Here is a 14,483-nt window from a genome sequence, read left to right as displayed (position 1 = left end):
AGTGACAGCCCTGTCCTCTCTAGCTCCCCACCCTCTCTTGGGAGCTTGGATCTGCAGGTTGGGCTACTCCAGAGAGAGCCCACAGGGCTGAGCATCCTGTCGTCCGTCCTTGGGAGCAGGGCGGCCTGCTTGTCTCTTAGCTGGCATCCCTTCCCTCCCTTCTGGGGTCCTCCAGTCCCCTCCTCCTCAGACACTCCACTCCTAGGCAGGGCCTCAAGGTCATTCATCTCCTTGCAGTCAATCTCCCATCCTTGGCTGCCTCACTTCCTGGGTTTACACTGCACCCTGCCCCCCGCAAGCACTGGCTCCAATCTTCACTGTTTCTTTACCCACCCCCTAACCCTCCTCACCCCAAAAGCAGCAGAAGGCCCCTGGATGGGCTGAGCTACACCCACCCACATTGGGATGACATCCTCCAGCTCTTGTCCCTTCTGGGATAACCAGGGGTTACCCCATGGAAGAACACACCACAGGGAACTGGTTACCCACCAAGTCTGCAAGGGGGCTCCGGCTCCCACTGATGGAAAGCTAGGATGTGGATATTAGTGGGGAAGCAGAACTGTGTTCTAGGTGGAGGACAAGCGTGAACAAGGACCTGCATCTGGTTGGAGTGTGTATGTTGAGGGGTGACTAGGTCCGTGGGGTGAGGGGTAGGGAGAAAGTGGGGATGGGGCAGGCAGAACATGGAGCCAAAGACCTGGCTGATTACAGGGTGCATCCTTGCAACCCTGTTGTTGGGGCTGACAGAGGGGCTGGAACAGTCACAGAATTGGAGAAGCAAGTCTCTCCACAGGCACCACAGGGGTTCCACAGTGCATTTTGTAGCTTATGAAGAGTGATTTCATACATATGAAAGAACATTAGTAGCCGGGCGTGGTGGCTCACGCCTGTAATCCCAGCACTTTGAGAGGCCGAGGCAGGTGGATCACAAGGTCAAGAGATCGAGACCATCCTGGTCAACATGATGAAACCCTGTCTCTATTAAAAATATAAAAATTAGCTGGGTGTGGTGGTGGGCGCCTGTAGTCCCAGCTACTTGGGAGGCTGAGGCAGGAGAATTGCTTGAACCTGGGAGGCGGAGGTTGCATTGAGCCGAGATCATGCCATTGCACTCTAGCCTGGGCAACAGAGCGAGACGCCATCTCAAAAAACAAAAAACAAAAAAAGTTAGTAATGTATCCAAGTAGTGATCCCTTATCCTTGGGCGATACGTTCCAAGATCCTCATGGATGCCCGAAACCTCAGGTAGTGCTGAACACATACTGTGTTTCTTCAGTCTGATAACTCTGAGGCCTATAAGTGACTAAGAGGTGGTAACATTTACAGCGTGGGGAAGATTCACATCCAGAGTGGGATGGAGAGGAAGGGCAAGAGATTTCATCACATCATTCAGAATGGCAGGCAATTTAAAACTTATGAATTGTTTATTTCTGGAATTTTCCATTTAATATTTTTTTGGACCTTGGTTGGCTGAAGGTAACTAAAACCTCAGGTAAGAGGAGACTACTATAGACCAATGGAACAGAACAGAGAATCTAGCTACGTGCAGTGGCTAATGCCTATAATCCCAGCACTTTGGGAGGCTGAGGCAGGCAGATCCCTTGAGTCCAGGAGTTCGAGACCAGCCTGGGCAACATGGTGAAACCTTGTCTCTACAAAAAAAAAAAAAAAAAAAAAAAAACAATTAGCTGGGTATGGTGGCACACCCCTGTGGTCTCAGCTACTTTGGCGGCTGAGGAGGGAGAATCCCTTGACCCTGGGAGGTGGAGGCTGCAGTGAGCTGAGATGGCACCATTGCACTCCAGCCTGGACGACAGAGAGAGACCCTGTATCAAAAATAAACAAATACATAAATAATTTTTCAATGCTTAAACTTTTACTTTTCTTATTTATGTCTTTAATCTACATGGAATTAATATTTTATATATGATATGTATGTAATAGGGGTCTAATTTCATTTTTTTTCCTAATGGCTAATTGAATTTCTTAGCACAATTTACCAAACAGTCCATGATACTGCCTCCTTCTATCTCCACAAACACAGTACTTCATCTGACATACACCATCTTTAGATACGTGGGTCAGTTTCTGGCCTATTTCATGTTCCATTTGTCTGTCTTTAGGCTGATATCGGGGGCTGTCTTATATTCCCATCTCACACTTCTTCAGGAGCAACTTGTTCATCCCATATCAGTGTTCATACAGGTGTTCACTGTAAAATTATTTCAATTTTTCTGGAGAAAAAAGAGGTTGTGGCTCATCTGACCCTTGCCCTTGTATCACCATACAATTTTTTTTTTGAGACAGAGTCTCGCTCTGTTGCCCAGGCTGGAGTGCAGTGGCACGATCTCAGCTCACTGCAAGCTCCACCTCCTGGGTTCACACCTCAGCCTCCTGAGTAGCTGGGACTACAGGTGCCCCCCCCCCATACCTGGCTAATTTTTTGTATTTTTAGTAGAGATGGAGTTTCGCCTTGTTAGTCAGGGTGGTCTCAATCTCCTGACCTCCTGATCCACCCACCTTGGCCTCCCAAAGTGCTGGGATTACAGGCGTGAGCCACCGCGCCTGGCCAACCATACAATTTTTAAAGGCTCAGGTTTCAGACTGAGCCAGCTCCCAGCAGCCCCAACCCTTGGAGAAACAGACAGTAGTGGGACAGTAGTTAGTAGTTAGGACAGTAGTGGGACTTCCACATTCCAGTAGACATTTGAGTTATTTGCTGGGGGTGAGGCAGGGTTGATTTTACACGGTCCTTATGTATGTATGTATGTATGTATGTATGTATGTTGAGACGGAATTTCACTCTTGTTGCCCAGGCTGGAGTTCAATGGCCCACAATTCCGCCTCCCGGGTTCAAAGTATTCTCTTGCTTCAGCCTTATGAATAGCTGGGATTAGAGGCACGCACCACCACAACCGGCTAATTTTGTATTTTTAGTAGAGATGGGGGTTTCTCCATGTTGGTCAGGCTGGTCTCAAACTCCCGACCTCAGGTGATCTGCCTCCCTCGGCCTCCCAAAGTGCTGGGATTACAGGCGTTAGCCACCACGCCCGGCCTATGGTGCCCATTTCACAGATGAGGGAAGTGACCCAGCCTCTCGGTCCCACTGAGGCACTGGGTCCCTGACTGCTTCATCTTGCCTTGCCCCCCAGCCCCTTTCCCCTGCCCCTCCATCTCTCCCATGGGCTTCCCATGCCAGTCTCTGGTTCTCTGCCTCCTGCTGTTTAGTGGGGTCGAGACAGGGAGGACCGGGGAAGAGAGGGACGTGACTTGGCCCTGGCCACCCCGTGGGTCAGTGGGGCTGCCGCAGAATAAGGGCCTGCCACCAGGTCCCTTAGCCATCCCTTGCTCCTGCCCTTCTCGGGCTCTGATCGTGTCTCTGCTCCCCCAGGTCGCCCTTTTCAACTATTTTCCTGTCTGCCCCGCATACGCGTCCGCTGCCGGAGCACCCCGCTGGCTGCGAGAACTTCCTCTCTCTGACTTCCCGCCTTCCTGCTGCGACCCGGGTTCCGCCCCTCTCCAGCACCCTGGGCCGCCAGCGCCTAAGCTCTCCGCGGCCACCAGGGGGCGCCCGCGGCCAAGTCTGGGCGCGGGAGACGCCGAGCGCCCACCCCGTTCCTCCTGGTGCCCCTCCCCGTCCGGCCGCGGCCCCGCCCCTCCCGGCGCCCCGCCCCGTCCGGCAGCGGCCTCTCTACCTCTGATCCCCCCGTGCCCGGGACCCCCGGTCCCACTGTTGCGCCAGCTCGTCGGGTCCGGCCATGGGCCCCGCCGCTCGCCCCGCGCTGAGATCGCCGCCGCCGCCGCCTCCGCCGCCTCCGTCGCCGCTGCTGCTGCTGCTACCCCTGCTGCCGCTGTGGCTGGGCCTGGCGGGGCCCGGGGCCGCGGCGGACGGCAGCGAGCCGGCGGCCGGGGCGGGGCGGGGCGGAGCCCGCGCCGTGCGGGTGGACGTGAGACTGCCGCGCCAGGACGCTCTGGTCCTGGAGGGCGTCAGGATCGGCTCCGAAGCCGACCCGGCGCCCCTGCTGGGCGGTCGCCTGCTGCTGGTGAGCGCTCCTGAGCCATCTGGCCGCTTCACTAAACCCCTCTCCCAACCCTCCCTAGAGACCCCGCACCCAGAAGCGATGTTCATCCTCCACTAAACCCTGACAGTCCAGCGCCCCTCCCCAGGCTCCCCAGGCACCCAGCATTCAGGCTTCCCAAACCTGAGAGCCAGATGCTCTCCGAACTCTGGCCTTGCATCCACTGTGATGACCCCGGCTCCCTCCTCCCCAACACCCGGCCTCCCTCTGCTCATGGCCCCTTGCCACACAGATGGACATCGTCGATGCCGAGCAGGAGGCGCCGGTGGAAGGCTGGATTGCAGTGGCATACGTGGGCAAGGAGCAGGCGGCCCAGCTCCACCAGGAGAATAAGGGTAGTGGCCCGCAGGCCTATCCCAAGGCCCTGGTCCAGCAGGTGCAGGAGATGTCTAGGGGGGAGGGGCTGGAGGAAGGGATTCCAAGGCATCTGCTAGAGCCAGGCCCTCCTTAGATGGGCCCTTAAGAGCTTGCAGAGAAGCCCTAGGCCTGGGTGGGTCAGAGCACCCCAGTTTGAAGAATGGAGTCAGTACGGCTTCGAAGCAGGGAGGTGAGAAGAGGCCAGAGAGAGGTTGGGAAGCTTGACCAGGCTCTGAGAGTATGGGATGGGGGGAGCTGCTGCTAGCAGCCACTGTGGGGACTGCCCGGCTGGGACCGGGGAAGGCACAGCGCATCTGGAAGGGAGGCAGGAGGAAGGAAGCAGTTTCCACCTTTGACTTCAAGGAGCTTATGGCTAGTCTGTCCAGAGTTTTGTTCACTGCAGGGCCAGGAACTAAGAGCAGCTGGGGCTGCAGGTGGTGAGACAGGTGTGCAGGCAGGGTATATGTTAGCCTCTTGCCTTCTATCCCTCTGCAGATGCGGCGGGCCCTCTTCCTGGGAGCGTCTGCCCTGCTTCTCCTCATCCTGAACCACAACATGGTCCGAGAGGTAAATCAGACCAGGCCGTGAGGGTAAGCAAGCTGGGGAAAGGGAGACCCAGGCCTGCTGACTTCTTTGTCTCCCTGCAGCTGGACATATCCCAGCTTCTGCTTAGGCCAGTGATCGTCCTCCATTATTCCTCCAATGTCACCAAGCTGTTGGATGCACTGCTGCAGTGAGTTGGCATTTAGACTTCAAAGAACTGACCCTGGGTACAGAGAGCCCCTGGCTCTCCCATGGGCTGAGGGGGCTTGGGACCAGGGTCTTACCTGTTAGCCTTTTGTTTTTGAGATGGAGTATCACTCTTGTTGCCCAGGCTGGAGTGCAATGGTGCAATCTCGGCTCACTGGAATCTCTGCTTTCCAGGTTCAAGTGATTCTCCTGCCTTAGCCTCCCAAGTAGCTAGGATCACAGTCATGTGTCACCACACCCAACTAATTTTTTGTATTTTTAGTAGGGACAGGGTTTCACCATGTTAACCAGGCTGGTCTTAAACACCTGACCTCAGGTCCACCTGCCTCGGCCTCCCAAAGTGCTGGGATTACAGGCGTGAGCCCCCGTTGCCACTGCTCCACTGCTGCTGCTGCTGCCCCTGCTGCCACTGTGACTGGGCCTGGTAGGGCCCGGCCTAACTGTTAGCTCTTTTTTTTTTTTGAGATGGAGTCTCGCTCTGTCGCCCAGGCTGGAGTGCAGTGGTGCAATCTCGGCTCACTGCAAGCTCCGCCTCCTGGGTTCACGCCATTCTCCTGCCTCAGCCTCCCAAGTAGCTGGGACTACAGGTGCCCACCATGACGCCTGGCTAATTTGTTTGTATTTTTAGTAGTGACAGGGTTTCACCGTGTTAGCCAGGATGGTCTCGATCTGCTGACCTCGTGATCCGCCTGTCTCGGCCTCCCAAAGTGCTGGATTACTGGCGTGAGCCACCGCGCCTGGCCAACTGTTAGCTTTAAGACTGCCCTTTCGGCTGGGAATGGTGTCTTATGCCTGTAATCCCAGTGCTTTGGTAAGCCGAGGAAGGAGTATTACTTGAGTCCAGGAGTTTGAGACCAGCTGGGGCAATATGGCAAGACTCAGTCTCTACAAAAAAAAATACAAAAATTAGCTGAGTGTGGTGGCACATGCCTGTAGTCCTAGCTAATCAGGAGGCTGAAGTGGGAGGATCACTTGAGCCCTGGGAGTAGAGGCTGCAGTGAAATGTGACTGTGCCACTGCACTCCAGCCTGGGTGACAAAGGGAGACCCTGTCTCAAAAACAAAAAGACAAACAAAAAAGACTGCCTTTTCCCAGGCTGAAAACTGGGTGAGGGGATGGGAAGGAGGTGCCAGAGCCTGGAGCTTGGAGCAAGGAGGTGGCTCTGTGGGCAGAGGGGACTGGCCCCAGCAAGGAGGAAGGTGGACTCCCTGGGCTTGCAGGCTTCCCTGGCCTGGCTGGTGTGAAAACTGGAAAAACCAATAGAGGAAAAAGGCCTGGGGTAAAGTGGAAGGCCAACAGGGGCGATAGTCATAGGTACCCTTTTCCTGCAGAACTGGGATTGGGTGGGACTGGGCCTCTCTTTCCAAGAGTCCTTCCATCTGGCCCTCCCAGGAGGACCCAGGCCACGGCTGAGATCACCAGCGGAGAGTCCCTGTCTGCCAATATTGAGTGGAAGCTGACCTTATGGACCACCTGTGGCCTCTCCAAGGATGGCTATGGAGGATGGCAGGACTTGGTCTGCCTGGGAGGCAGTCGTGCCCAGGAGCAGGTGGGTGCTAGCACATTACACGGCGCCTAGGGAAAGGAGGCTCATGGGGCCACATACATGGCCTTGTCTTGCAAATCCTGTGGCTTCTCCCCACCTTGGTGGCAAGGACGGCCTCTCCCACCCCACAGGAGTGCTGTGAGTGTTCAGAGACATGGTGCAGGTGGGTGCTCAGTGGGGTGCCTGGGCCAGGTCACGTGCAGTCAGTGTTAGCTGCTGTCCTCGCGTTCTGCAGGCATTGGGAAGCCTTATTTTACTGTCTGTAGAATAAAATTCAGACCCCTTTGCGTGGCTTTCACAGCTCTCTGCATCACTCACTCACTCTGTTTTTCTAGTCCTTTTTCGTATGCTCTGGCCACCCTGTACCAATAACTACACATGCCCTGGCCTTCTGCCACTGGGCCTTGTCTACGCCTGGCTGTAGACGTGGACACCTTTTCTCTCTGTGTCCGCACGTCCTAGTCTAGCTAGAACCTTCACAACTCATCCTGCCACCATTCTTTGGAAAGCCTCCCTCACAGCCCAGCTTGAAGTCCCCTCTCTCCCTCTTGTATCACAGCAAGGCGTGGTCAGGCTGTTCCTGGGCTTCTTGGGACAGCCTATCCTGCATGTGATGGGGGTGTGTCACTTTGTCTCCTGACAGCCAGGACTGTGTTTTATCGTTTCTGGTTTCCAGCGCTTGGCATCGGGGCATTCAAGGGTACTCTGTTCACAAGCATTTCTTGAGTCCCTGGACTGCTGGTGTACTCCCGGTCTCCTAGTGTACGGCCTCCAGCAGGTGTTGGCCACCGTGGGCTGTGCAGGGCAACTTCCAGTGGGGCAATCTTGGGATCAAATCCTGGTTCGGAAACATTAGCTGACTGATCTCAGGCTGAGAGTTTCTCCTCTCTGGCCTCGTGTTCCTCATTTGTGAACAGGGATGGTATTCTGTGTATCCCTGTCATGGGTAGCCCACACAGGCCTCTGGACAGCAGGCATTGGTGAGAGGCCTGGGGTGGAGCTGTGCGCAGTCTGCAGGTCGGTCTGGCTACTCCAGAGGGCAGAGCTGTGCAGCCTTGGCCAGGCTGCAGGCCGAGGTCAAGGTGGTCCCAACCCAATTATTGGGTGGCCATGGCCACTGAGATGTCTGACGGGTGGCTGGAGTAGGCATCTCAGTAGCTGGCCTAATAGGCATTGGGCTCTCAGTCCTGACCCCAGGGCCCAGTCACCATCCCTCCAGCCTCTGGGAGTACAGAGCAGCAACACCCATGTATCAGGAAGGTCTGATGAACAGCAGTGACATGATCTTGGCTCACTGCAGCCTCGACTTCCTGGGCTCAAGTGACCCTCCCACCTCAGCCCCCCAAGTAGCTGGAACTACAGGCACATGCCACCATGTCTAGCTAACTTTTGTATTTTTTGTAGAGATGGGGTTTCGCTGTGTCGCCCAGGCTGGTCTCAAACTCCTGAGCTTAGGCAATCTGCCCACCTTGGCCTCCCAAAGTACTGAGATTACAGGCGTGAGCCACCATCCCTGGCTAATGAACTGTTCTTACTGCTCTTCCTGCCCTCCATCGTCACCTGGGGCTCTACCAAGGTACATTCCCCAAGATGCACTGAACCTGGGGCACATAGGGCTCCCCAGGATGCAGTGTGCCTGGGGAGGCTGGGTCTCTGGCCTGCAGCGGAGCTTCAGGCTGGCCATACCATCAGCCCAGCCAGCTGGCTGCTCTGAGCCATAGAGCTCTAGAGCAGGCTCTACCCTGGAGAACTTACGCCATAATGGCCACTCAGTCCTGGCATGGGGCTCAGGAGTGTCACTTTGTCTCCTGACAGCCAGGGCTGTATTTTATTGTCCCTGGATTTCCAACACTTGGCATAAGGGCATTCAAGGGTATTCTGTCTACAAGCTTTTTTTTTTTTTTTTTTTGAGACAGCGTTTTACTCTTGCTGCCTAGGCTGGAGTGCAATGGTGCGATCTTGGCTCACTGCAACCTCCGCCTCCCGGTTCAAGCGATTCTCCTACCTCAGCCTCCCAAGTAGCTGGGACTACAGGCCTGTGCCACCACACACCAGCTAATTTTTTGTATTTCTAGTAGAGACGGGGTTTCTCCATGTTGGTCAGGCTGGTCTTGAACTCTCGACCTCAGGTGATCTGCCCGCTTCGGCCTCCCACAGTGCTGGGATTACAGGCCTGTGAGCCACCGCGGCCGGCCCACAAGCATTTCTTGAGTTACTTCTCTGCCACGCAATGATGCCCCAGTCTCCTGGTATATAGCCCCCAGCAGGTGTTGGCCAACTGGGCTGCTCCAGCCCTGGGCTCATGGGGGCCCAGTCTAGAGAGGAGATAGGCCAGAGACATGCTGTCACTGCTGGGGTGAGCACAGAGCTGGTGGGACCCTCTAGGGCATGGTAAAGGCACTCAGCCTGGGGCTTGGGGACAGCTTCCTAGAACAGGTGGCACTGCCCAGCTGCAGCTGGAGGAGAGAAGAGGGCAGGATGGAGAGGGGAGTTGGGGCTCACAGACACTTCCCAGTGAGGGCCCCCAGAGCACCTCCACTCTGAGCAGAGCAATGGCTTGTGGCACTAGCAGCACCCAGGCTTCTCTAGAGCTGTGACCTCTTCACATCAGGTCATTTCTCAGCCCCTCTTCCCCACTGACGGTAGATGAACTTCAGCATCGGTCAGGGAAGGACACGATGGCAGAGCAGCACTCAGCTGCAGAGAGCTTTGAAGTGAATGTGTGTATTAGTCCTAAGACATCCACAGACCCTGTGCAGAGGCGCACCTGAGGGAGCGTGCTGTGTTTTGCTTACTCCGCTGCACCATCTCCTGAGCCAGCTGTTGAGTAGTCAGAGCCCAGCAGCCACACCACATCTGGGGCGAGTTGAGTCAAGATCCTTGTGGTTCTCTCAGTCACTCTGAGGCTGCCCAGAGGCCTGGGGCCCCTAGGCTTTAAAGTGTTCTCTCAGTCATGTTTCCTTTCCAGATTCACTCAAGCCACAAAGATGATGGGAGGTACTGGGTTAGAGTGGTGGCCACATCAGCTATGGTTACCTTCCACGGATGGGAGCACACAGAGCCCCAAGGGCAGCTGCAAGAGAACGCTGGGTAGAGCAGGTGTGAGGAGGGCGGGGCAGCGGGAGGTCAGGGGGGCGCATTCACCCGGCCATAAGAGGTCAGGGAGCTTCTAGAGCAAGATGCGGTGGAGGCAGTAGCTGAGAAAAGGGATAAGGTGGAAGAGGGTTCCCAAGACAGGGAACAGTATGGAGAGGCACAGACACGGGAGGAAGCCAGGAGCACAGGACACTGAGAGGAGGCAAGTGGCACTACCGGGAAGGAGCTCAGGCAGGGGAGTTGCGGGGCCTGGTGTGCAGGGGAGAACCCTCTGGCTGTGGGTGGGAAATGGGTGGCAAGGAGGGCATGACAGACTACCCCCCAACCCAGGAGAACAAAGCAACAGGCCTTGGGGGCTGGCTCCCTCCCGTACTGGGGGGTGTGAACGTTCAGGCTGGATGGGTGAGCGGGTGATGGCAGGGCCTGAGAAAGCCGACCAGAAGGCAGTGCAGGAGGATGGGGGTGGGAGAGTGAGCAGGTCCCACGGTGGGTGCTGGGTTGCTGGGTGCTGGTTTGGGGAGTCTCTGAGGCTACCAGATAGAAGCTTCTGTGTGTGCAAAACATCAGGTTTGTTGCCCAGAGAGCCCTGGGCTGGGAATGGATGTGGCTCCTCTTGAAGCTGGATGGGAAAACGTGTAGGGCAGAGTGAGTGATCCTGAGAAGCACACAGCGGGAGGGACGGAGCCTTTGGAAGAGGAAGCTGGGGACTGCAGGGACACAGAGGCCATCAGCACACCTCACCTGCCTGCTCCCTGGCGTTCCTGGGGGTAGATGTTCCTAAAGGAGGCATGTGGGGGCGGCCCCGTGTCCCTGATGACTGCTTCCCTCCCCAGAAGCCCCTGCAACAGCTGTGGAATGCCATCCTACTGGTGGCCATGCTCCTGTGCACAGGCCTCGTGGTCCAGGCCCAGCGGCAGGCGTCGCGGCAGAGCCAGCGGGAGCTCGGAGGCCAGGTGAGAGCCAGCCCCAGGGAGCCCCAGAGCCCTCAGCCCTTGGGCCTGCAAGACTGTGCCTGTCCTCTCCCCACAGGTGGACCTGTTTAAGCGCCGCGTGGTGCGGAGACTGGCATCCCTCAAGACACGGCGCTGCCGGCTGAGCAGGGCGGCACAGGGCCTCCCGGAGCCGGGTGTTGAGACCTGTGCTGTGTGCCTGGACTACTTCTGCAACAAGCAGGCTAGTGCCCCGGGTAGAGACCAGCCATCAGCTCACCTGTGATGCCTCCCACCTTACTCCCAGGACCTTGGAACCACCTCCACTAGGCCCTTCTCCTTCAGTCCCCGGGGCTACAGAGCAGAATTTCAGTGGGGCGGGGGAAGCGGTGAGGTTTCAGTTCCCCAGCTGAGGCGAGGGGCATGGGACCAGGCACCCCCACATGGAGTCCTGCTTCGGTGGCCTGAGACCTTCCTCTCCCGCCCCTGTAGTGGCTCCGAGTGCTGCCCTGTAAGCACGAGTTTCACCGAGACTGTGTGGACCCCTGGCTGATGCTCCAGCAGACCTGCCCACTGTGCAAATTCAACGTCCTGGGTGAGCACCAGGGGCAGGGGCCCTTGGCCTTGGCCTACTCCGCCTGCTCCTCACCTGATGCCTCCCTCCCTGTTCTTCTTCCTCTCCCTTGCAGGGAACCGCTACTCTGATGATTAGCTGCCCAGCTGGACTCTGCACGTGGGGATGAACCCTTCCTGCCTGCTCCCCGGTCCTCAGCCTGGGCTCCCAGGACAGGACAGGATGGGACAGCAGGATAGACAGGACAGCAAGTCCAGTGGGTGGGAGGAAGGATGAGGGACCCACTGTGTCCATACTGGGAAGGGGGGCTCCACAGCTACAGGCTGGGGATCTAGGGCCGGGACCTGTCAGTCAAGGAAGAGGTCACTTTGGGACCTTCTCTGCAATCCTGTGACGTGAGTCTGCCCTCCTCGCAGGCAGCTCTCAGGTCAACAGGGAAGGAGAATATGGGGCCAGTGTAGCTGTTCCCAGGGTTCCGGGGAGCTCCCTGTGGCCTGTCTGGGAATCCCTGGAGGCTGAGACTACAGTGGCCAGGTTTTGTGCTTATTTATTGGGGGGTGGGTTGAGGGAGGAGCTCTCTGGCCTTGGGGTACCCTGGCCTGTCTTTCAGGATACGTCTTGGTCAAGGCTGTCTGCCTGTTGCCCTTGGTCCTTGGGCACTGGGAGCCATGGGTCCCACTGCCTGTCCAGCCTGGCTCCCTTCCTGGGCCCGGCTAGGACCAGAGGCCTTAGAAACCGTCCTGTTCTGGACTCCTTGGCTGCGGCTTTGTGTTGCCGACCGGGATACTCGAAGCCACAGGATCAATGTGGTGCCTCATCCAAGGGCATCCATTTTTTTTTTTTTTTTTAAAGAGGTGGGGTAGGGAAGGTTTAATAGTAAAATAAACGTGGCTATATTTTAACATAAGATGTAAAATGTGTATGGGTGTTTTAAGATTTTAAAAAGTTATCTTAGGTTCTACTGCCTGTGGTGGAGGGAATTCCGAGATGGCCCCCAAGATGTCCCACTGCCACCCGCCATGAACATGCCTTGCATTAATCTCTGGAACTATGACTCAAAGGGATTTTATTTATTTTTATTTTTTGAGATGGGGTTTCGCTCTTGTTGCTGAGGCTAGAGTGCAATGACACCATCTCGGCTCACTGCAACCTCCACCTCCCGGGTTCAAGCGATTCTCCTGCCTCAGCCTCCCAAGTAGCTGGGATTAACAGGCATGTGCCACCATGCCCAGCTAATTTTGTATTTTTAGTAGAGATGGGGTTTCTCCATGTTGGTCAGGCTGGTCTCGAACTCCCGACCTCAGGTGATCCACCTGCCTCGGCCTCCAAAAGTGCCGGGATTACAGACATGAGCCACCGCACCCGGCTTCTTGGAGGGATTTTACGCCCATGGTAGGGTTGTCTTATGGCAGGCTGACCTGAAGATATGGAAAGTATTTGAGTGAGCCTTGCCCTAACCACATGAGCCTATTCAAAGTAGTTTTCTGCTGGTAGAAGAGGAGGAAGTCAGGGATTTGAAGCATGTGGGGGATTCAGTGCATGAGAAATCCTCTGTTGCTGACTTGAAGATGGAGGGAGCCCCATGATAAGGAAAGTGGGCAGCCTCTAGGAGCTGAGAGAGGACCTGGCTTACAGCCAGCCAGCGAGGACACGGGGACCTCAGTCCCATGGCTGCAAGGATCAGAATTCTGCCAAGTGGAGCTTGGAAGCCAGTTCTTCCCCAGAACCAGCAGAAAGGAATTCAACCTGGTAGATGCCTCAATTTCAGCCCTCCTGAGACCCCGAGCAAAAAAACCCAGCCATACAGAACCTGGACTTGTGACCTCTAGAACTGGGAGCTAATGAATACATGGCTGCGGAGTTGGTGAGGTCCTGCCCCTGGACTTGGGCACAGGCCTCCTGGTTCAGGGTGCTGAGGGTTGGTGCTCCCCTGAGAGGGGGGTGCCTGGGGCACCCCAGCCTCCCTCAGGATCTCCCGGGCCCCTCAGAAGCAGGAAGTTGGGCTGACCAAGGCTGTGGTAGCTCAGCTGTATACATGGCCCCTCTCGACCCTTCTCTCTGAACTGAAGCGCTCTGAGGGCCTCTTCACCAAGGGAAAATGCTTCAGGCATTTGGGAGCGTGTACCCTGAGGCCTCAGCAAGTTTTTGGAGACTCCTTCACAGGTGAAGTGGCTCAGGGCAGGCTGGTGGCTTCGTGATGAAAACCCCAGAGTCTTGGCCGCATGGCATTCTGGGCTGAAGAGACCCCCCAAGGGACAGGGATGGGAAAGCCAGGGCTGGCAGGGTGTCTTCTACTTGGGGGAGGCCTTGCCCTGCCTTCAGTGGCCTCCTGGGGCTATGACCTCCAGGATTTAGAGAAACCTTCATGACGGTCACCATTTCCTAAAGGCAAGGAGTTCCGCAGTGAAAGGAGGCCTGACCTCTTGGGTCCTTAATGTGCCCAGCAGCAGGTCCTGAACCAGGGTGAGGCTGAAGGTGTTGCTGCCTGCTGCCTGCTTCAGATGTCCTCACCGGCCCTTCCCCTGTCCACTCCCACCTGACCCCCTTCTGAGTCAGTGCAGGCCACTGAGCCCAGGTTCAGCCCTTGTCCCTTGCTCTGGGGGAAGACGGCCCTTCACCTAGCCCAGGTCCTAGGAGCTTCCTCTGCCCTGGGTGTACTCTCCTATCCCACAGCCTCTGTCGGGAGGGAAGCAGGAAGGCCCCTTTTACTGAGGGCCCATAGTGCCAGGACTCTGCTGACTGACTGAACTGCATGGCTGGGGACTCAGTGGCCCCTGCCCAGGACAGGGAAGGAAGGGCTCTTTCCTTGGCTCAGTCATACTGTGAGGCCAAGACTGCTGTGGGCCAATGGCTGGGGCTTTATTATGGCGGGTGGGCTGCCAGCCACCTGCCATCCAGCCTCAGCACTGCCACAGGCTACATGGGCCGCTCCTGGGGCTGGTGTGCAGAGCTGGCCTGTCCCCGGCCAGGTGACAGTCTCTTCCTCAGCCTGACCAAGACCTTGATGGGGTTCTGGGTGCAGGTGTCCAAGTGGGTCACACCCTCCAGCAAGGACTTGCTGGGCTGGCTGCAGGGCTGCCGAGGTGGGGATGCGCAGGGCTGCCGAGGTGGGGATGCGCAGGGCTGCCGAGGTGGGGATGCGCAGGGCTGCC

The 14,483-nt window shown here is 56.7% G+C and overlaps 2 protein-coding genes across 4 annotated transcripts in view; one reads left to right on the top strand and one right to left on the bottom strand.

Moving 5' to 3' along the window:
• Nucleotides 1-3,638: 3,638 nt before the first annotated feature.
• On the top strand, nt 3,639-12,242 carry RNF215 (ring finger protein 215). 3 transcript variants are annotated; one of them, XR_002726069.2, is made up of 9 exons: nt 3,639-4,043; nt 4,312-4,455; nt 4,932-5,003; nt 5,084-5,169; nt 6,579-6,735; nt 10,662-10,781; nt 10,858-11,014; nt 11,250-11,352; nt 11,447-11,588. XR_002726069.2 is itself a non-coding variant. In XM_023190677.3 (9 exons), the coding sequence occupies exons 1-9, from the start codon at nt 3,759-3,761 to the stop codon at nt 11,467-11,469; spliced, it is 1,131 nt and encodes a 376-aa protein (XP_023046445.1). In that variant the 5' UTR covers nt 3,639-3,758; the 3' UTR covers nt 11,470-12,242. The 3 variants fall into 3 exon arrangements, 2 of the variants coding, with proteins under 2 accessions (XP_023046445.1, XP_023046444.1); XM_023190677.3 differs by having other exon boundaries at nt 10,665-10,781; nt 10,858-11,001; nt 11,447-12,242; XM_023190676.3 differs by having other exon boundaries at nt 3,640-4,043; nt 10,858-11,001; nt 11,447-12,242.
• A 337-nt stretch (nt 12,243-12,579) lies between these two features.
• The window catches only part of CCDC157 (coiled-coil domain containing 157), a 20,334-nt gene continuing 18,430 nt past the window's right edge, over nt 12,580-14,483 (bottom strand). Inside the window, exon 12 of the mRNA XM_023190696.3 lies at nt 12,580-14,483. This exon is cut by the window's right edge and continues 134 nt beyond it. Within this exon, the coding sequence (XP_023046464.2) occupies nt 14,248-14,483 (236 nt within the window). The 3' untranslated portion in view covers nt 12,580-14,247.

The sequence above is a fragment of the Piliocolobus tephrosceles genome, chromosome 19 (genome assembly GCF_002776525.5).
Source record: "Piliocolobus tephrosceles isolate RC106 chromosome 19, ASM277652v3, whole genome shotgun sequence".
In the NCBI taxonomy this organism is placed as follows: domain Eukaryota; kingdom Metazoa; phylum Chordata; class Mammalia; order Primates; family Cercopithecidae; genus Piliocolobus; species Piliocolobus tephrosceles.
This window is presented reverse-complemented; position numbering and strand designations above follow the sequence as displayed.